This window comes from Dipteris shenzhenensis, chromosome 15, assembly GCF_047967505.1.
Source record: "Dipteris shenzhenensis isolate YYH24624 ecotype China chromosome 15, Dip_SZ_1.0, whole genome shotgun sequence".
Classification (NCBI taxonomy): Eukaryota; Viridiplantae; Streptophyta; class Polypodiopsida; order Gleicheniales; family Dipteridaceae; genus Dipteris; species Dipteris shenzhenensis.
In genome coordinates this window covers 9136395-9157766 of record NC_141610.1, presented here as the reverse complement: position 1 = coordinate 9157766, position 21372 = coordinate 9136395, and the positions used below count along the sequence as shown (strand labels likewise).

At 44.0% G+C, this 21372-nt stretch overlaps 1 protein-coding gene across 1 annotated transcript in view; it reads left to right on the top strand.

Moving 5' to 3' along the window:
- Positions 1-2752, top strand: part of LOC147893316 (uncharacterized) — a 183972-nt gene extending 181220 nt beyond the window's left edge. Inside the window, exons 16-17 of the mRNA XM_087385707.1 lie at positions 2357-2446; positions 2681-2752. Coding sequence (XP_087241833.1) covers positions 2357-2446; positions 2681-2752 — 162 coding nt within the window. The remainder of the gene's footprint in view (positions 1-2356; positions 2447-2680) is intronic.
- Positions 2753-21372: the final 18620 nt, after the last annotated feature.

The following is a 21372-nucleotide window of genomic DNA, read 5'->3' as shown; positions in this document are numbered from 1 at the left end:
TTCCGGGACTGGATGCTCACAACTTTACCTGGAGACCTTGCACAACACCTCACAGATGTTCGTTTGCTTGGTCAAGGCTTCTTCCAGGTGGTTTTTGATTCTCCGGACGCAGAAGGTACAATGCTCAAGGCTAGTCCCTTGACACTGAGCTCCAGGAGGATTTTCTTAATGCCCTTCACATTGGGATTTGATCCTGTGGAGGAGGATAGCCGTGTCACTTTACTCTTCATGAGATTCCCTGGCCTCCCACCGCAGGTTTACCATCGACTCTTATCATCCATTGGAGCCGCCTTCGGGTTGGTCACCGAGATCCCCACTCTACCTGGCATGCCTTCTTCAGCAGCAGAGGCAATCAAATCGGATGGGGTGCCATGTGTTAGGATCATTGTCTCGGACCCTAATATCACGGATGACCACATCATGCTTCAGCATCCAGATGGCTCATTCTTCAGAAAGAGAGTCGACATCGCTAGGAGACAAGACCAGTGTAGGATTTGCAGGACTTCTGGGCACTGAGCGAGAGATTGCCCAAGGAAAAAGAAAAGACCTAAAAGATCCACGGGTGCAGGGCCTCATTGCACCACCTCGGCGGCACATATTGCACGTCCTACCACTTTGTTTCGCGCTACTGGACTTTCCAAATCTTGCCCAGGACCTTTGGCTACAGCCTCTCATCTTGGACCCTCTTCTTTAGCGTGACAAGGACCCTCAGCACGTCCTGTTCCTATCGTCCCCCGTTGGGTGCCAGTCAGAGTTGGTGTTCCCCCTCCACTTTAGGCGCCTCGGATCCATCATCCTTACAGGCATGAATCATCCTTGCCTTGGTTCCTATTGCTGATGTGGTTGCCCCTGTCCCCTCTGTTGGTTATTAGGAGGGGCTACCACCTGTGGAGAGAGTCAGCGCTGACCCCCATGTTATTGCTCAGTCTCCCCGGACCCTCCATCTCAGCAGCCCCCTTCCTCCTTTGCTCGTCTTTCTTCACCTCTGGATAGAGGTAAGGGGGTTATTGCTTCTACTCCACCATCTGTAGGGATCCTCCGCACACCGGGACCAGGCTCTTCACTCAGGAATTCCTTCGCAGTCCTGGCAGACTTGGCAGAGTTTGAGTTAGAGGAGGAGTTTGTACCCTCTACTTTTGGGGAGCAAGTTATCGGGATCCCTTTCGACGGAGACTTCCCTTCAGCAGGCCTTAGAGGTGTGCCGCATCGTTGCCGTAGGCAGTTGGTTCGTAACCAACTTCATCCAGGTGTTACTGGGGGAGCCATTGATATTCTTATGCTAAGGTGGTTGACTGATAATAGTATCTGATCCTGTGGAAGCTTCCTGAATGCTTTCCAGGCCCCCACCGTGGAGGCAGGTCTCCTCTCCCATCTAGACCACTGCATATAATGTGACGCTCCTAGTGATCTGCCATACTCATCCAATATACAATCATTCCATTGGGGATCAATTGCATGGTTATCTCTTTTTCGAGGGACATGACTCAGACTCAGCCTTCTTTGTACGACGTCATCTTCTGCGATAATGTTTCCTCCAGGATGTTCCTTTCACTCCTTTCAGAGTGGCCCATGCCTCTGTAGACACCTCTTGTGAGATTCGGGCTAGTATTTCAGCTTGGCATATTTGGAGGGCTAGATGTACAGAGGCAATGGAGAGTTCCCAGGTTCAACCTTCCCAGACTATTGCCAGTATATGGACTGATACTATACACACTTTGATGGCCATATGGGCGAGCATGCCCCTATCTTCGAGAGCAGCTAGCACTAGGAGGGATATTTTTTTCAGAGTTTGGAGAGCATCTCCTTTCTTCTCCGAGTCTCCTTCAGGGTTGAGGTGGCACTTTTAGCCTCCACCCTGGATTTTTGTTGGCTCTTTTTGAGCTGGTTTATTCTTTCATGCTGATGTACATATGCACTTGAGCTTGCTCTTGCGGTTTTCGTTCATACTTAATGAAGTAATTTTTTTGGAAAAAAAAAAGGGTTGGAAGTCCTTTCCATGTGAATATTGTTTTTTTTTTTCTGTTGATTGCTTTTTTTCTTTGGTACCTAAGCTTTTTTAAAGGTGGAGACTCCTCCCCACTCCCTAAACTCTCCTTGCTAGAGAATTCTTCTCTCACTAAACCAAGAGGTAGTGCCCACAAGCATTCATGCCATTTTTTCGAGTTACTATTTTATGGTAGTCATTTTTAGATCTTTCTCTCACTGCTTTACCCTTACAAAATCTCTTGCTCCCAATAAACCACCTACGAGCATTCATGCTCTCTTGTTTTAATTTCAATTTTATGCTCTTTTCTTTTGCTATAAACAACGCAGATGTTAATTGCCCTGCTAAGTCAACCACTGACTTCCTATGCAGTTGCGGTCCCATCCACTCTTACCTGAAGAATTGATAAATCACTTATGTGAACTTATGCCCTTAGACAAGACAACCCATGAGATTCTCAAAGTAAGTAAAATGCACAGATCTCGTTCCTCAATATTACAATCTGGTGAACTTACGTTACTGATAAATTCTCCCATTCTAAGTTTTGTCTTAAGATTTAGTAGAAACCCTCTTCATGACAATTCTGGGGAAAAGTGAGATTGTAGATCAGGAAAAAAACAAAAGATTCGTTTTTTCTTTTGGTCACATCTATTTCACAGAACTTATTTGGAGTCTGTTTTGGTTAATTTGTTGCAGAATTGGGATAAACAAGATCCCAAATTAGAAAATGATAAGGATTCCAAAGTTTCATCTTCTCCAAAAAAATAAATCCATATCTTGCCACTAGCATAAGAGTAAGGAAAGCCATGGGTTCCAAAAATTGGTATTTACAGCTTGGAAATTCTGACTATGAAGGGGCCTTTTTCTGCAGGGCTCTAGTGAAGTAAGAGATTCACATTAAGATGATATTATGTGAAACAGATGTTCAACTTGCCTTTTTTTGGGCAATATTTCTATCATGCATACACTGTGTGTACACTGATTTATTTGTTGCTCTGGTATAAGTAGTTGATTTTTATTTTATCACAATGCTTTTGTTTGGGCTGTTTTGGAGAAGCACATTGTCAGCGAAAAACTCGATAACAAGGCCTACATCCAGAAAGTATGGTTGATCATTGAATTCGCGGCAATGACGACCATTAGCAATAAGGCTTTCAACAATAGAGGCTTTTTCTCAAATAAAGTAATGCCACAAATTTGTGAAGCTGAACCATAAATTTATGTTTTTTTAAGGAATGCATTCTCAACGATAAAAGGATAGTGGATCAAGCCAGCATTCCTTACATAAAATGCAAACCATGGGAGTTTGTAAGCCACCTAACCCTTGTATCCAAATAAGTACTGAAAAGGGACGTGGATGACATAGAAACCATCCCTAACAAGAGATAATCATCTTATAAGCAATAGGTAGGCATGATAACCTTGTGAATGCTGAGTCACCTTGAAGGGCAGTGAATAAAGAGCATCAATCTCACGAGCAACTAAAGGATCAAATTTTTTATGCGAGCAGAGGTGCATTTACCAGGCGGTAGATGGTGAAAAGGCTGATGGCCTTTCTTGAAAAAAAAAAAACGCTGATGGCCCTCAAAAAATTTAATTGCACAAAACTTTTTCAGCATATTGCAAGATGCTGATGTGACAAAGAATGTACAACACTGCATTGGAAACAGGAAGATCAACCTGCTTTACTCCTTTCAGGTTGACATGCTCATAAGAATGTACAACAGAGTCCCAATAATCAAAATCCCTTGAATTTTCACTCTTACTTGCACAATTAACTCTGCTTTGAAACTTCGTCAATGTAGTGATCGCATATTGTCATTGGAGCCGTTTGAGGCTAATCCCTAGTCTCTACTCATGGATTGTTCTGGTGTTATGTAACTCTCCTAAATGTGATCGTCTCCTCCTTCACTCCTGACGTACATGTGCCTTGTGATAGGGAGGTCTTTCATTGGAGTTGGTGCTGCTTTATACAAATATACACTATGCAAAGTGCCTCTTGTTTAGCTATACTGTACTTCCTTTTTGCTTGAGGGAGAATGGCATCTAACCCCGTCTTACTCCTAGTGCATGCGATTTGGATCAAGCCCAAGTGCACGCAATGAAATCCCAAGCACACGTGGGGAGCATGTGCGAGGAATCTCATTCTCATCATCAGCGTTATGTGGCTTCTAATAGTTCGGATTCCTTACCCATGTAGTGATGAAAACAAGTATGTCCAAATCATCAATCCCTATGGTTCTCTGTCACATGAGCTGCTGCTCCTCCTGCCCCCCCGTCTCCCTCTCTCAGCCAGCCCCCTCTCCCTCTCCCTCTCCCTCGCTGCCCCCCCTCTCCCTCTCCCTCTCCCTCGCTGCCCCCCCTCTCCCCCCTTCGCTGCTCCTCTCCCTCCCCTCTCGCCAGCCCTCTCTCCCTCCTCCCTCACCCTCCCTCTCCCCTTCCTCCTCCCCGCCCTCCCTCTCCCCCCCCCCGCTGCCCCTACCTCTCCCTCCCTGCTACCCCTACCTCTCCCTCCCCGCCCTACCTCTCCCCCACCCGTCAGCCCCCCCGCCCCCCCTTCTCCTCCCCCGCCCCCTCCCCCGTCATCCCTCTCCCCCCCCCCTGCTGCCCCCCTCCCCGCTGCCCCCTTCTCCTCCGCCCTCCCTCTCCCCCGCCAGCCCCCGCGCCCCCTTCTCCTCCCCCGCCCCCCTCCCTCGCCCTCTCTCTCCCCCCCCCGGCTGCTCTCCCCCTCCCCATCCTTTCCTCTCCCCCGCCCTCCCTTTCCGTCCCTCCTAACCCGCCCTCCTTTCCTCTCCCCCTCCCCCTCCCCCTCCTTCCTCTCCCCCGCCCTCCCTTTCCCTCCCTCCTATCCCCCCCCCAAGGAGACCCAAAAAAAAAAAAAAAAAGAGGGTTATAAAAAAAAAAAAAACTCCTCCCTCTCCCTCCCCGCCCCCTTCCTTCCTAACTCAGCTCCCCACGCCTCCCCCTCAGCCTACCTCCGTCTCCCCCTTTAGTCTATCCTCTCCTTCCCTTCCCCTCTCTCCTACCCTCTCTTTCTCCTTCTTCCTGCGCCCGCGTTCAGGGCGTCCTAGGCAGTAGTTTCACGGACAGAGCTTTTTCAGTGTTGGAATCGGCCTTTTCACATCGATTGGCGAATGGATCCCCATTCAGCCAATCTCCGTCCACTTCCACCGGCCGCGAGAACTGTCATTTTTTCAGAAGACGAGTTGCAGCAGCTCAAGAAAGATGTGGAATGAGAGGGCTCCACATCACTTTTTGCTCGCATCTTTGGGTCACACCCTTCTAGATCAAAGGCTAGAGACTGGATGCTGGCGGCGTTACCAGGAGACCTCGCCCCACACCTCAGGGATATTCGACTTTTGGGACGTGGATTCTTTCAAGTGGTTTTCGACTCCCACGAGTCCACAGCCCTTGTTCTCAAAGCTAATCCCTTGGCTTTGGGTTCGAGGAGGATCTTTCTTTTACCCTACACCTTGGACTTCGATCCGGTCGAGGAGGACAGGCAGGTCACATCACTGTTCATTAGATTTCTTGGTCTTCCTCAGGTCTACCATCGACTGCTTGCTACTATTGGAGCCACATTCGGAGTGGTCACTGAGATCCCCTCCCTTCCTTGCATGCCTTCTTTTTCGGCAGAGGCAGTTAGTGCAGACGGGGTGCCTCGTGTTAGGGTCATTGTCTCTGACCCTAACATCTCAGATGACCACATTATGCTTCAACGTTCAGACGGCTCTCTCTTTCGACAGAGAGTCGAGATTTCAGATAGACAGGACCAGCAGTGCAGGATTTGCAAGACCCTTGGGCACTTTGCTAGAGACTGCCCAAGGAAGAGAAAAAGACCCACGAGGTCTTCTGGTGCGGCTCCTTCACGTACTACCACGACTGCACCTCCCCAACACCCTGTACCACACACTCCAGGACCACCAAGAGCAACAGGGTGCCCTGGTTTGCGCACCCCAGGACCACCAAGGGCAGTTTGGCGCCCAATGCCCGTAGCACACCCAGTACCACGATGGAGAGCTATCAGAGCGGCTCCCTTACCTCAGGAGGAGACTTTTGATCTTGTTCAGATAGATGCCTTCCAAACTCCATAGGTGGATGTTGCTGCAGCCCCAGACACTACAGTTCCACATCAGGAGGGGCCTTTAGATCCACCAGCCCCAGTCACTTTGGTTTCTGACCACGAGGGGGCTACAGGTACTTCTTCCCCGCAGACTGTTCCTGCCACAGTCAGGACAACCGAGAAAGTGCAGGCGCAGATGAGGGCTCCTGATTCCTCTTCACCCCAGCCACAGGCCTCCTTAACCCCTAGCTCTAGTTCTGCTGATAGAGGCATGGCAGGTTCTTCTCCTTCATCTTCCACGAGTGCAGGTCTTCTTCGCACTCCTCGGCCAGACTTGCTTATCAGGAATTCTTTTTCGGCACTGGCAGATTCGGCGACTTTCATGGATGATGAGGAGTTTGTGCCCTCCACCTTAGGGGTCCCGGTCATTGGGATTCCTTCTGACAGGGCCTCCCTTTCAGTAGGTGTGGGGATCCTTTCACCTGTTGAGTTTCCTGCCCTCAGCAGAAGTATTTCGGCCCAGGGGAAGCTGGTCTCCTCTACTAGGTCGGGTAAGCCTTTCCATCCAGCATCCTCCTGTCGGTGAGAATAGTCAGCTGGAACATACAGGGCCTAGCGGAGTTCCACACCGTCGTCGTAGGCAGCTGATCGGGAACCAGCTTCATCCAGGTGTCACTGGAGGTGCTATTGATATCCTTTTTATCCAGGAACACAAGCTGGATGCCAGTGATTGCTCTAAGTCTGGCAAACTGCTTTCAGGACATACCTTCTGGTCGCCTGCTATGGGCACAAGGGGAGGTACTTGCATTTCGGTCTCTCTTTCTATTCTCCCCTTGGTTGCTGGTCATGGTATTATCTCCCCTTCTAGAGCTCAATGGATCATTATTTTGATTGGAGGGCGTAAGATTGGTCTTCTCAATCTTTATGCTCCCAACAACAGAGGGGAGCGGATCTCCTTTTGGAAGGAGTTACTCTCTTTGGCCCCCATTGCAGATTCTTGGATCATTGATGGCGACTTCAACATGGTTGAGTTGCCTTTAGACAAAAAGGGAGGCAGACAGGGTGGAATTCATTCTTTGGAGAGGATAGCCTAGGATGCCTTCCTCTTTCAGTTCATTGGCAGGGACACTTGGTTGGATGATGCCTTTCATATTATGCCACAGTCACTCCTGTACTCTTGGTTAAACATGAGAATACACATGCCCATTCATGCACAGATTGACAGATTTCATATAGACGGATTGGGCACTTGACAGAGGAGGATCTATATGCATTTCTACTGGGGTTTCCACCTCAGATCATTTTTCAATGGTGTTGCAGATTCTTGAGCCTCATCGGAGATGACGCTCTGCCAGTGTCAGGATTCCGGATGCTTTTTATGCAGAGGAGAGCCTCACGGAGGATATTTTACAGATTTGGGTTTCTCACATACAGGGTGGAGCTGTCCACCCATCTCAGGTAGCTGCAGCCTTATCCGGAATTAGTGACTATTATCATATAGTCGCTGATTCTAGGAGACGTGAGATTCTCAGATGTGAGATTGGTATACGCCAGCAGTTAGCATCCCTTCAGAGGGAAGAGCAGAAGAGGCCCACAGATGCTTGGATTCAGGAGCGCCTTGTTGCAGCAAGGGCTCATTTGTAGACATTGTTGGATTCAGGGTTAACAAACACTTTTTCTCTACTCATGGGCCCAAAATAGTAGAGATAGTGTTTCGCAGCTTGTTGACTCAGACGGGGTGTTACAGTTAGATCCTGATGCTGTCATGCGTGTAGCTTCATATTTTTTTGCATCCCTTCTTATTGCAGATCTAGGCACACATGCCATTGATGATGCCGGAGAGGTTATTTGGCAGTGTATCCCTGAATTGGTGAAGGATGAGATGTATATTTCTCTGGATGCACCTTTCACCAATGCAGAATTCAAGACTGCATTACTTGCCCTTTACAAGGGCAAGTGCCCAGGTTTAGATGGACTTACCTCCTCCTTTTTTATTACTTTTTGGGAGCAGATTGGTGATCACATTACATCAGCCCTGCAGGGCGTGTGGGATTGTGGTGAGATGCCAGACTCACTTACAGATGGTCTCATTCATCTCATCCCAAAGGGGGGTAATAGGAATCTTGTGTCTCAATGGAGACCCATCACTCTATTGGGCACTTTTTACAAGATTCTGGCAAAAGCCATCAGTCTGCGGCTACAGGTTTTTCTTTCAGATTTGATTCATGACACGCAGACAGGGATTGTGCATGGCAGAAGTATTTTTGATAATATTTTCTCATTTTGGGAGGCCTCAGAATGGGCCATGCAGAGCCGCCAGAGATTGGCCATTCTACTCTTGGACTTTGAGAAAGCTTACGATAGAGTAGGCTGGGATTTTTTAGAGGGTACTCTATCTCGCTTTGGTTTTTTAGATGCATGGATTAGAGGAGTATCCTCTCTCTACAGATCAACCCATAGCCAGTTGCTTATTGGGGGGGTAAGAGGGGACATGTTTCAGATTTCCAGATCCGTCCGTCAGGAATGTCCTCTTGCCCCGTTTCTTTTTCTGTTTGTGGCGAAAGCTATGAGTATCTACATTAGATCTCAAGCTGATATTTATGGGCTGAGGCTTCCTATCCGTCGGGAAGAAGAGCTCCTGGATAGTGAGTTGGCAGATGACACGGCTGTTTTTTTGGATGCCTCCCCCAGGACACTCACTTCCTTTCGGACAGCCTTGGATTTGTTTTTTTTTTTCAAAAAAGAGACTTCTATTAAGTAAGAAAGAAACCCGCTAGAGCAAGCTCTGTGCGGAAATACACCATGCTAAGCATGTAATAAAAAACCCCTCAGAGGAATGAGGTAGAAAGAAACCAAGGTTGAGGCTGAAAATGCCATCTCAACCCTATAGAAGTCTTAGCAAAGAAGGGAGAGTCTCTCCAATCTCTGAGAAAAGTAACTCTCTTGGAGGAGGCTGCTCGAGATGATCCCTGCATGGTCGCCCAAATGGCCATCAGAGTGTGTATCGTATCTGTCCAAGTATTGGCCAAGATCTTAGAAGGATGAACCTGAGAACCCTCCAAAGCCTCAGTGCATCTGGCTCTCCAAATGTGCCATGCTGGCACCAACAAGAGCATATAAACCATGCTGTGGCTAGAAGAACCTAGTTAACCACCACCACTCTGGAGGCCAAGTCAAGTTTGGTTGAGCTCCAGAAAAGGAGCTTTCTTCTGATGCTTTCCAACACTGGAGCAAACTGTTGTGAAGGAGAGATACCCACCCCAATCTGGCAGCCCAAATATCTTACGGAGACGCCTCTCTGTAACCAAGTGAAGCCAATATCATTACCCCAATCCGGGATGTCATCCTCGCAAATCCAAAAACCATTGGATTTATGCCAATTAATGTGTGCACCTGCAGCCGTGCAAAACAAATCCAAGGCTGTCCGAAAGGAAGTGAGTGTCCTGGGGGAGGCATCCAAAAAAATAGCCGTGTCATCGGCCAACTCACTATCCAGGAGCTCTTCTTCCCGACGGCTGCAGGTGCACACATTAATTGGCATAAATCCAATGGTTTTTGGATTTGCGAGGATGACATCTCGGATTGGGGTAATGATATTGGCTTCACTTGGTTACAGAGGGGCGTCTCCGTAAGATATTTGGGCTGCCAGATTGGGGTGGGTATCTCTCCTTCACAACAGTTTGCTCCGATGTTGGAAAGCATCAGAAGAAAGCTCCTTTTCTGGAGCTCAACCAAACTTGACTTGGCCTCCAGAGTGGTGGTGGTTAACTAGGTTCTTCTAGCCACATCATGGTTTATATGCTCTTGTTGGTGCCAGCATGGCACATTTGGAGAGCCAGATGCACTGAGGCTTTGAAGGGTTCTCAGGTTCATCCTTCTAAGATCTTGGCCAGTACTTGGACAGATACGATACACACTCTGATGGCCATTTGGGCGACCATGCAGGGATCATCTCGAGCAGCCTCCTCCAAGAGAGTTACTTTTCTCAGAGATTGGAGAGACTCTCCCTTCTTTGCTAAGACTTCTATAGGGTTGAGATGGCATTTTCAGCCTCAGCCTTGGTTTCTTTCTACCTCATTCCTCTGAGGGGTTTTTTATTACATGCTTAGCATGGTGTATTTCCGCACAGAGCTTGCTCTAGCGGGTTTCTTTCTTACTTAGTAGAAGTCTCTTTTTTGAAAAAAAAAAAAAACCAAGTATGTCCTTGAATTCGAAAGAGTTTTAGATAGATTCTTGGTTCTAAAATCAAAATCTTAAATAAGCATGGTGAGTTACTAGGATCTTCCTTGCTGGATTTCCTAGTGAAGGCCTTACTCATCTACTTCTCTTGCTTGTAAGGAGTTGAGGGGTAGTTTTTATGTTATTTCTGGTCTCAAGCATCCTCATTGGCCAATGTTCCTTTATTGTTGTTCTCACTAAGTTAGATGCCTTGCATGCATAGCGGATGCGTCATTTTTACGAGTAAAACCTATGCACAGGTTTATCCGAGCGTGTTATCAAGAGATTTAAAAAATTGTGTTTCTTTAGAAAACATGGTTTTTATACTTTTATATTCACTAGAACTAATCTTTATCATAAAAATATACAAACTAGTCGCTCATTCATTTTTACGTAACATAATTTTTCTTATTCATAGACCTTGGAACTACCTTGAAGCAAGCCATCAAATTAGTTTCGCCAACGAAATCCCTTTGAAGTAGGTTTTCCAAGGTAGTTTTCGTCGAATACATATATAATTACTTATTGAACACATTTATATCAATGTGGCATGATCTTTCTAGTGTTTTTATAGCATAAATAACAAGATATTTACGGATATGTTTCTAAAAAAGTTTAAATTACTATAAATAAGTATTAACTTGGACTTATATATCACTCTCATAAAATACATGTAATATTTAATACTATATATGCAAGATTTTCTAAAATATAACTCCTTAGATGTGCTCAAATGGGGTTTTTCGATCAATTTGAGTGGTTGAATGACTATATTTGGACATTGGATGTGAAAGTTGTCACTTTTAAAAGTGCTCTCCAAGGTAGTTTTGCCAGCGAAACTACCTTGGAAAACTTACTTCGAAGGGGTTTCGATGGCAAAACTACTTTGATGGCTTGTTTTAATGAGGTTTGTTTGAAGAAACCCTTTCATGAAGATAGGTTGAGAGAGCGTTTTCAATGTCACTTCCTATTAAGTAAAAAATGTAAGAAGGATCATAAGGGAATTTTCATAGAGAAGTCTACTCTACACGTGGGATTTTTAAAAAGCCGTCTCATTATGTTACTCACAATTTCTAAAGATTCTATAAAGATTTGTTTATAAAATAGACATTGCTATAATACTTTGCATATTTCTAAGTGCAACTATGTTTTCTTTCGATCCATTTTTATCATATTTTTACGTAGTTCTAAGCTTCTTCATCGCTCGGATGCTCGAAAGATTTTGCTTAAAAAATGATCATCCCCCATGTGCAGCCTTCATTGAAAGCGTGCTAATCACCTCTATTGTAAATGAGTAGTGTAGTGGCATAAGGTGGTTTAGTTCAGCAAGGAAGTCTATGGGAAACTCATAATAGGAATACTATGCAGCAATGATAAACATGATGAGTAAAACCCATCTAATTATCTTTTCAATGGATAGGAATGCACTCAAGACCATTTGTGTGCACATGACACTCATGCCTAATAGGATGAACTAATAGGAATTCGTTGCAACTTCCTTTAATGTCCCTTCTTTGCACTCATATTCCAAGGTCAAGTAGCAAAATCAGGCATAGAATACAATGTGAGAATATAACCTGAGAGGCTACAACCCCAAGAGGACAAATCATTGACATTTGGCAAGGTTGAATAACAAAATTAGAAATAGAAGACATTAGTAGACCATGACTCTAAGAGAACACTCATCAATATTTGGCAATCATAGCTGATAAGACATTGGGTTCTCATGATTTAGTTAAATGGAATATTGTCTCAACAATGTACATTATACATGTATCCAATTTGAAAGTGCCTTGATGTGTAATGCTTGCATTCTGTTGCAAAATATCAATCCTAATACATTTGGGGCTAAAGAATCGGATCTAGATATTGGGAAAATGCTAAAAGCCTTGGTAGATGTTAGACAAGAGTGTTGACAAAATACATAAATATATTACTTGATGTGTGGCATGTAAACAGTTTAGTACTCAAAACTGGCCCCCCGTGGAGACCCCCCCGTTAGATGATATTCGGGCTTTATTTTAGGATGGTTGAGTAAAAATGGAAGATTAGGAACATAGGAGACATGTTGCAGCCAAGGAACATAGGAGACATGCTGCATATTGCAAGTGTGTCCCAACATGGTGAAGTTGACAATGGCATTAGCTTGAGTGCACAAAGAAGCCTAGAAGGCATGGTAGTATGACATCAAAAACCATTGTTGAGATGTGCATCAATGTTGAACCCCCCAAATGAAGGGCTCTAATGAAGCAAAGCATTGAACAAAGAAAATGCAGAACAAGGTGGCCCATTTTTCAATGTATAGTCATCTGGTACCAATCTCCAATGAGGGAATATCATGAGGAAGGTGTCGTACCAAACAAAATGAATTGAAGGAATTGTGGTGGAGGAGGAACAGGCAAGAGGCTGATGTGGAGTGCACACTGGCAACAAGGATATATAAGGAGGAGGATATCCATTGTAGAGGAGCACCACTAGTTCCAATAGTTTGAGTTGTCCCACTTGTTATAGCATTCAATCACTAAGAGTGTGGTGGTCATTCAGTTACACATGTTATGGAGGACAACCACTAGTCCTTTACAAGTAGAGTTAGCTGGTTCCCATGTAGTTACACGAGAGTGGAGCATTGATATCTAACACCCCCCCTCAATGTCCACCCGTAAGTGAACTACTTTTTTGGTCCAATGCCAAGTCGATGAAGATGCCTCTCCAGCAAGTCTCTTCCAAGAGCCTTCGTGAAGATGTCCGCAGCATTCTCTGTAGTCAGACAGTACACCAAGTCGACCTCTCCATCCATGATGAGCTTGCGTACAAAGTGATATTGAATCTCAATGTGTTTTGTGTGAGTGTGGAACAGAGGGTTCTTTGCAATTGCCATGCAACTCTGCTTGTCACATGATAACGGGGTAGGCTTGTTCTACACTGCACCCATGTCCCCTAAAATCCTCCTCAACCACACTGCCTCACAAGAAGCAAAACATGCTGATTTGTACTCAGCCTCGGTAAAAGAAAGAGCAGCTGTAGGTTGCTTCTTACTGACCCATGACAGAGCTCCAGATCCAAGTGAGAAATAGTAACCTATCACTGATCTCCTACTGTCCACGTCTCCTGCCCAATCTGAGTCATAGAATCCAGTCAAGATGTTGCCCTTGGTATAGGTGATGCCATAATCAAGTGTGCCTTTGATGTATTTCAGCACCCGCATCCCTACCCTCCACCAATGGTCCTCTCGGGGCTTATTGTAAAACCTGCTTAGTACACCAGTCGCAAAACTGATGTTCCGCCGTGTGTTGCACAAGTAAATCAAACTGCCCACAAGCCTTCTGTACTTTGCTTCATCCACTAGGGGTGATGAATCCTCATTTGAGAGCTTCACGTCAACCTCCATAGGGGTGCCAACTGTCTTGTACTCATCCATGCCAAATGCCTTCAGTATCTCTCCAGCATACTTCAGCTATGAAATGAAGATCTGTTTTGGCTCTTACCAAACTTCAATCCCCAAACAGAAATGCATCTATCATTTCAAACTCTCTTCCTAGCAAATGCTTTGTCTGCAAGATCTTCTCTTCATGATTCCCTATTATGACAAGGTCGTCCACATAAAGGACCACAATCATACACCTGCCTCCTTCTCTGTAGATATACAAATTTGCATCAGATGGGCTCCTCTTGAACCTGTTTTGTAGAAAGTAGGCATCAATCCGTTGGTACCACGATCGTGGGGCTTGTTTCAGCCCATAAAGTGCCTTCTTCAGTTTACAGACTTTACCTTCTGAACTGGGGATCACAAATCCTGGTGGTTGTTCCACGTATACCTCCTCCTTGAGATCTCCATTCAGAAAGGTGGATTTTACATCCATCTGAAACACGGGCCAACTTTCCTGTGCTGCTAAGGCCAAAACACTGCGAATTGTGGTTAGTCGAGCTGTGGGAGCAAAAGTATCCTAATAATCAAAACCATGTACCTGTGTGAATCATTTTGCCATGAGCTGAGCCTTGTACTTATCCAACATGCCGTCAGACTTCTACTTGGTCTTGTACACCTACTTGGTGCCAATTACCTTGCGTTTTGGTGGTCGATCCACAAGGTCCCAAGTGTTGTTCTTCATTATGGAGCCATACTTTGACTGCATAGCCTCCATCCACCTATCATCACCCTGTGCCTCTTTAAGACACTTGGGTTCTTTAGCACGGATCACCTCTGTCATCAAAGCGTAGTTGACCAAGTGTTCCCGCGCCCTTCTTTGCTCCTCTAATCTCTTGGACCAGTGGTGTTTGGATGGTTACTCCTCAATGGCTGGAGATTCTTTGCCATCCAAAAGCTGCTTTACCCACTTTGGGAATGGCTATTACCATTGTGGTTCTGCAGGCTCTTCTTCCTCTTCTTTATCTTGAATCCTCCCAAGCACCGTTGCAGGAGTTCGGTCTATTGTTGGTGGTTATACTGGATGGATATCCTAGTCCTGGTTGTTTGGGAAGGAAGCATCCTCCTCCAATTGATGCGGCTGTTCCGAGAAGACCACATCGCGACTTACTATTACCTTCTTGGTAATAGGATTATAGAGATGGTAACCCTTCACCTCTTCACTGCAGCCCAAGAAAATACACTTCTGGCTCTTCGGTTCCCATTTGGTCCTGTTAGCATCAGGGACATGCACAAAACAGTCACATCAAAAAACTCTGAAATGTGCAGCTGAAGGTTTCTTACCAGAAAAGGCCTGTAGTCCGTTCACATCCTTCCTATAGCTACGATTCAGAATGTAAACTGTCGTGTTACATGCTTCAGCCCAGAAAGTCTTTGGCAAATCTTTTCCTTTCATCATACTCTTGCCCATTTCGTAGATGATGTGCATCTTGCACTCTGCTACTCCATTTTGCTGTGATGTATGTGGCAGGGGTTTCTGCCTCTTGATCCCATGACTTTTGCAGTAACTTTCAAATTCACTTGATGTGAACTCACCAACTCTGTCTGATCTCAACTTCTTCACCTTCCTCCCCGTTTCTTTCTCGACCATTACATGCCATTCTTTGAACTTACTAAAAGCCTCATCTTTAGTCTTCAGGAAGTATATCCATATCCTTCTACTGTAGTAGTCGATCAGCGTCATGAAGTAGTAGGAACCACCCAAAGCTTCCATCTCCTGCATCTTTCCGCAAAGGTCCGTGTGGGGGGAGGACTACCCTTATTATCAGTGAACAACTCTCGGTGGCTACTATCGAAAGTGCTCCAGGGGGAGAATACACCCTAACCAAGCATATGCTTATGTGATTATGGTTGACATAACATCGAGTTGTGGCATTGCCAAGAGTGGTTGAGGATAGGGGTTTAGGACTTTGCAACGTTGAGTCAAGAGTGTGAGTTTAGAAAAGGAACAAGAGTCTAAAGTTTGACTTGTGCCATTTGTGACTGCCTTGCGCAAGATTGATACAATAAGTGGAATGTTTGTTTGTTCAAGAACTATGTAATCTCTAAGCGATCAATGCATTCCATATCTCCATCTCTTTTCTTCTCCTATGAATGAGTACATGCATGACTAATCATGAGCATGCAAAGTCCATGTTCCATGGAGCGAGTGTTGTTGATAGATTTTTATTTCTACTTTGTTAACCAGCGTATGCAAAAAGACAACAATGCTAGTAAAAAATGAAGCAAATGAGTTAGGCGATTACTTAACGCTTTCGTTTGGGTCACAACTTAAACACACGATGTCAGACACAGAATAAAGAAAACAGAAAAGAAATAGATAGTCGAAAGGAAAGTCAAAAGCTTTTTATATGAAGAATACGTCTACTGCACCACTTTGGAATCCAACCACTCAATGATGGAGGCCATAGAGGTGATAATAATTTGTATTACATAGACAATTAACGTCCACCAACCTCTTTACAGGGGTGACACACTCTATAAATCCTACTTTCCCACCAATGATCCTCAACCACTAGTGATTATGCCGAGCTTTTAAACTAAGAGTCATTTTAAACTACTAACAGCGAGAACACCCCATGGCAGTGGTCCAAACTTGGTTATTGGCCATAAAGTCCCTGACAAATGCTGCCAAGCCTTAAGGGCTTGACAGATGCGGTTTTGACCAGGAGTTGAATGACTTCGGCTAAGGGAGTTGGAGACCACACTGTTATCGGAGATGAACCTCTCAGAGTTGGGTTGGCCAGAGTAGTAACAAGTGTTTCTTGAGGCAACCATAAATAGGCATATTGCCTCCACAGAAAATCAAAACATAAACACTTTGAATCACCTTTGAATGAATGCAGCTACATGTGACTAGATAGCTAACATTTGGGCAATCCTCTTGGGAAAATATTTGTGCTTGGTATGCCAAGTAACAAATATGGTGGGATGGAGGATGCAAGAATGGAAATAGAAACCCTACACTAGTAAAGAAGCAAGATGGGAAGACATATGGCAATAACACTAGCACCTTCTAGCACAAATATAGATCTGAATTAGTGCTAAGGTGCAAGAAATGGTGAGGCCAATACAGAATCTCAATGAACAAACAAATGTTTCCAAAGTGAGGAGGCCCAAGTGGCTCTCCACCCATTAAAATCTATCATCATTACTCTTCCACTATAGTCTATACCCCAAGAAGATTGAGTTCTAGGCATACATCAAGATGTGGAATGAATTCATCAATCTGGCAACAATAATGAAATTGCTAAGAGATGAATTTTTGGGTCAAGTATATGAAGCAAACACCTTAGTGCCAGATATTGATGATCGAAATTGCAAGAATTCAAAGAGCAACTAGCATGAATCATTGCAAAATAAATGGCAGGTGTAGAGGAGGATGTAAGTTCTCCTCACTGACAAAGATGTTAACAAGGAAGTGAAGAGTAAATGATAGAAGTAATGTAACTCACAGAAGCTTGTCCCTAAATGATGAGCTAGAGGAGCAGCACATGGGCGGCTTGAGCAATCCAAAACCACAGATGATGCCAAGGTAGCAAAAAGAGAAGGAGTGTAAGAAGACAGAAAGATATCAAGGGATGAATGATCGACAAGAAGCACCCCACCGAATCAAGGAAGGCAAAAAAGGGATATGAGTTCAGTAACACAATTTATGAGAATGGTAGATGCATCATGGAACCCACCAACAACTATGAGGGTGAATTTACATAGCATGAAAGGGTTGAAAAATAATTTTAAAAAATACATGGGATGAGAAGGTAAAACCCCCACCTGCAAAGCTTTCTACAAACAATGATGATTTTGCAATACAACACAAAGAATGAGTGCTTATTGTACTTCCCTACCACGTTCTCACACAAAGTCATTGAGTATCCAAATGGTCATTTCACAACCTTGACAACATTGATAGAAGTGTTTTTAACGAGGTTTCAACAAGAAAGATGTCATGTTGAAACTCAATGAAATGAAGCAAAAGGCTACAGGATCAATCTACAACTTTATAGCCCAAATGACGGAACTAATTAATTGGCAATAGCTCAAGAAAAAAAAGTGCTTCATTAGTGTGTACTAAGTAGCCTCAGGAATAGTGTTGAGCTAAGGATCATGGATATCATGAATCCGGTCAAGATGCATGATGAATTGCTAGACAAAGCAATTGTGATTAAGAAGGATATCATGAATCCAATCAAGATGCATGATGAATTGCTAGACCAAGCAATTGTGATCAAGAAGAGCATCATTAATGAGCCCAAAAAAAGGAAAAAGCCAAATTTCATGACATAGATAGTGAAGAGGATGAACATGAGCTGATAGTGAAAAAATACATAGCAAAGGTAGAAAAAGAGGAGCTAAGCTTGTAAGAGGATCTCCTAAGAAAGGAAAAGTTTGGTCGGCCAAGTGCAAATTGGATGTCCATACCAATAACAACAAATGTTGGTCAAAATGATATTGCAAGATTTCTATAATTCAGGCCACAAGACTAAGGAGTGCTAGTTCAACAAAACCAATCAGGCCATATGTTAGAGGATTTGGGGGAAGAGAGGAGTACATAGGATAGCACCCCTTAGGGTCACTGGATGATTAGAGGGTGCATGTATAAGATCTTTTTTGTGCCTTTGTGTGGTGCATATGATAGCAACCAAAATGAAAAAAAGAAAAGACAAAGAAAAATTAGATTAGAAGCATGTGTGAGCACAATGAGTATGCAGTCAAGGTCTATACAATGAGTACCTTAAAAGCAAGATTTTGCAATGGACAAAGGAATGCAATAATTAAGAGGCTGCCAGTGGATTGCGTAACATTAACGCTTATTAAGTCCTCACATAAACTCTTGTGAGATTTTGCTTTTAGAATAGCTTGAGTAGCTACATTCAAGTTGCAAGATAATTGTATATAGGTCTCTTATGTTACAAAGACACATATGATAAATGGCTAATTGGCAATAGGCATGAGACATTAGATTAACACTCAACACACACTTGTTTATGAGAAGACAATAAAATATTGGGCCAGATGGTTAGGCACATAAAGTCTTGTTATATGAAGGAAATACAAAACCATACAATGATTTTTGATGATGAGTAATGAGAAGTATATCATAAGGAGCACCTTGCAATCTTCACCTCACAATCAACACCTCATGATCAAGAAGCAACTACAAGGACCTCATGATAGCCATTTTGAACCCTATCATAATGGGGTAAATTTGAGTCCACATAGATCAAAAGAACAACATTCGAACCAAAAATGAGTTTTTTTATGTTCATCCAAATGACCAAGACCAAACTAGAACTAATACCATAAGCATAGAAAATATTTTGAAGAGCTCAACCAACTTATATTGCAAACTGGGAATGCTAGACTAGAAGTCATCTCAGTGATTGCGATGACTGAGGTGTGGTTGTTGTTGGTTAGAGTTGCTGTACATTCCCGCCAATCAATTTGGTAATTAACTACCCAACACCATGTCCTTCCAAGAATAACCTGTTCATTCATGGCACCTGTTGGCACTGGCACACGATGGTTATTAACTGATAAGGAAATTTTGATGCAACCTATAATGGGAATTTTTCCCTTTACTGCACGTACAATGACGGGTGTAGGTTTAAGAGTTACCTTGAATGTCAGGAGTTGGCTACACATCTCGTATGAAATTAAGTTGTGGTTGGCACTAGGATGGCAGCTGAGCAACCCGCACAATTGAAATCTCCTTAGACCCTTGTGGGGAAATGGTAAGATCTTTCATGGGGTTTAACCCTTCCATGGGCACTTTACAAATTGTTACAAGCCCTAAATTTTGTGCTTTGGCCTGATGCACCCTAGCTTCTTCTATTGCTTGCTGCTTCATTTGAGTGACTTCCTTTTTAAGTTCTTTTTCTCAATGGATGGCGTGTAACATTTGCAATGTCAATGGGTCGTAGGAACGCTTAAGCTTGCTATGGTTAATGTAACCATCCATTTCAATACTGTCAAGGGTCGCAATTCTACATGACCCTTGAGGTGTGATTTCTATAACCCAATATAGACCTATTCCTTGATATTTCAGCTTACGCTATATAATATGGCGAGATCACCTTCTTTCAAGTCCTTGTTTCAAAGGTTACAGTCAAACCATTTCTTGCGGTGTAGCTTCTCAACTTTTATGCCATATACCACCCTCAATCTCGTTTTGTCAAGATTCTCAAGCTCTCAATCAAGCATTCAGGGATTGCCTCATTGGATATACGATCCCTAACTGTGACTTAGAGGTTGGGTACAATAAACTCCATCAGCATAACTGCCTCTACCCCAAATGCTAGGCTAAAGGGTGTGCAGTTTGTAGCAACCTTGTAGGCCGTTTGATATGCCCATAGAGTTGCTGTGGTGAGTTTGTGTTCCTAATCATTGCAGCTGGCCTCAACCATTCACGTCATGATGTGGCACAATAATGTATTTGAGCTTTTGGCTTGACCATTCGCTTGAGGGTAATACGCCCGATGCACAATGAGGAACTCACTCATCAGTATATGGATTGTGTCATTTACAAAGTGTGTCCCTCTGTCATTCACAATTTTAAGTGGAAGGCCAAAGCGGGATATTACATTCTCGTATAGGAACTTAGTTTAAGTGGAAGGCCAAAGCGGGATATTACATTCTCGTATAGGAACTTAGCGGTTGCTCTGGCATCCACTTTCCTTGTGGCCCTGCCCTCTTCCCACTTGGTAAAATAATATGTGGCCACTATAATGTAACAGGCTTGGGTTCCTTTTGCAGCTGGACTAATTGGACCTACAAAGTCTATCCACCACTTTTCAAAAGGCTAGTCTGTGAGAACTCCGGTCAAAGGCATATAGTCTTGGCAGTGAGGTATGGTGACTCGTTGGCAAGGATCACAACACTTAACAAATTTTGCTGCATCTACAAAGAGTGTTGGCCACCATAATCTGGCTTGTAATACCTTAGGGCTGTGAGCTTCCCACGAAGTGTCCATCTACAATGCTGACTGAGCTTCCTCCAGATTTTTGACAAATTTGACTTCTCAGACACATCCATGCATAATGCCATTATTCCTCATCTGGTAAAGTTTTTTGGCTACTAATTGATATGGGGTTGCATCCTTGATCAATTTTTTGGCCCTGTCTTTGTTGAGTGTCTTGTCCCAAGGGAATCCATTAGCTAAGAAGTTTCCAACCTCTTGTTCCCATTCTAGAACCAAGTCAACTAGAAGTAACGGGGCATATAGAAGATCATATTCCACCCCTATCGTGGGTTTTTCATTGGGGATTCAGGACATATGATCAGCCACCAAGAACTGTGTACATCCCTTTCTGATAGCCACGGTGAAATTGAATTCTAAGAGGATGAGCATCCACCACGTGATGCATCCAACCATGCATGGTTTATTGACTAGATGAAGGAGAGCTTGGTGAACACAAAGAAGAAAAATGTGTTTGCTAACAAATAATGCCTAAACTTTTTGACTGCATACACTATGGCAAGTCCTTCACATTTGGTTGTAGTATAATTCATCTCTGCATCGTTTAGCTTGCGAGACTAGCAAAGTATATTGGATAGTCCAAGTTAAACTCACTTGGTTGTGCCAATATTCACCCTATCGTGAATTTTAAAGCATCAATATGGAGCATCTTGTGGTCTCGTACTATGTAAGCCTTGAAAATGCTTCAGGACTTGTCATAGATA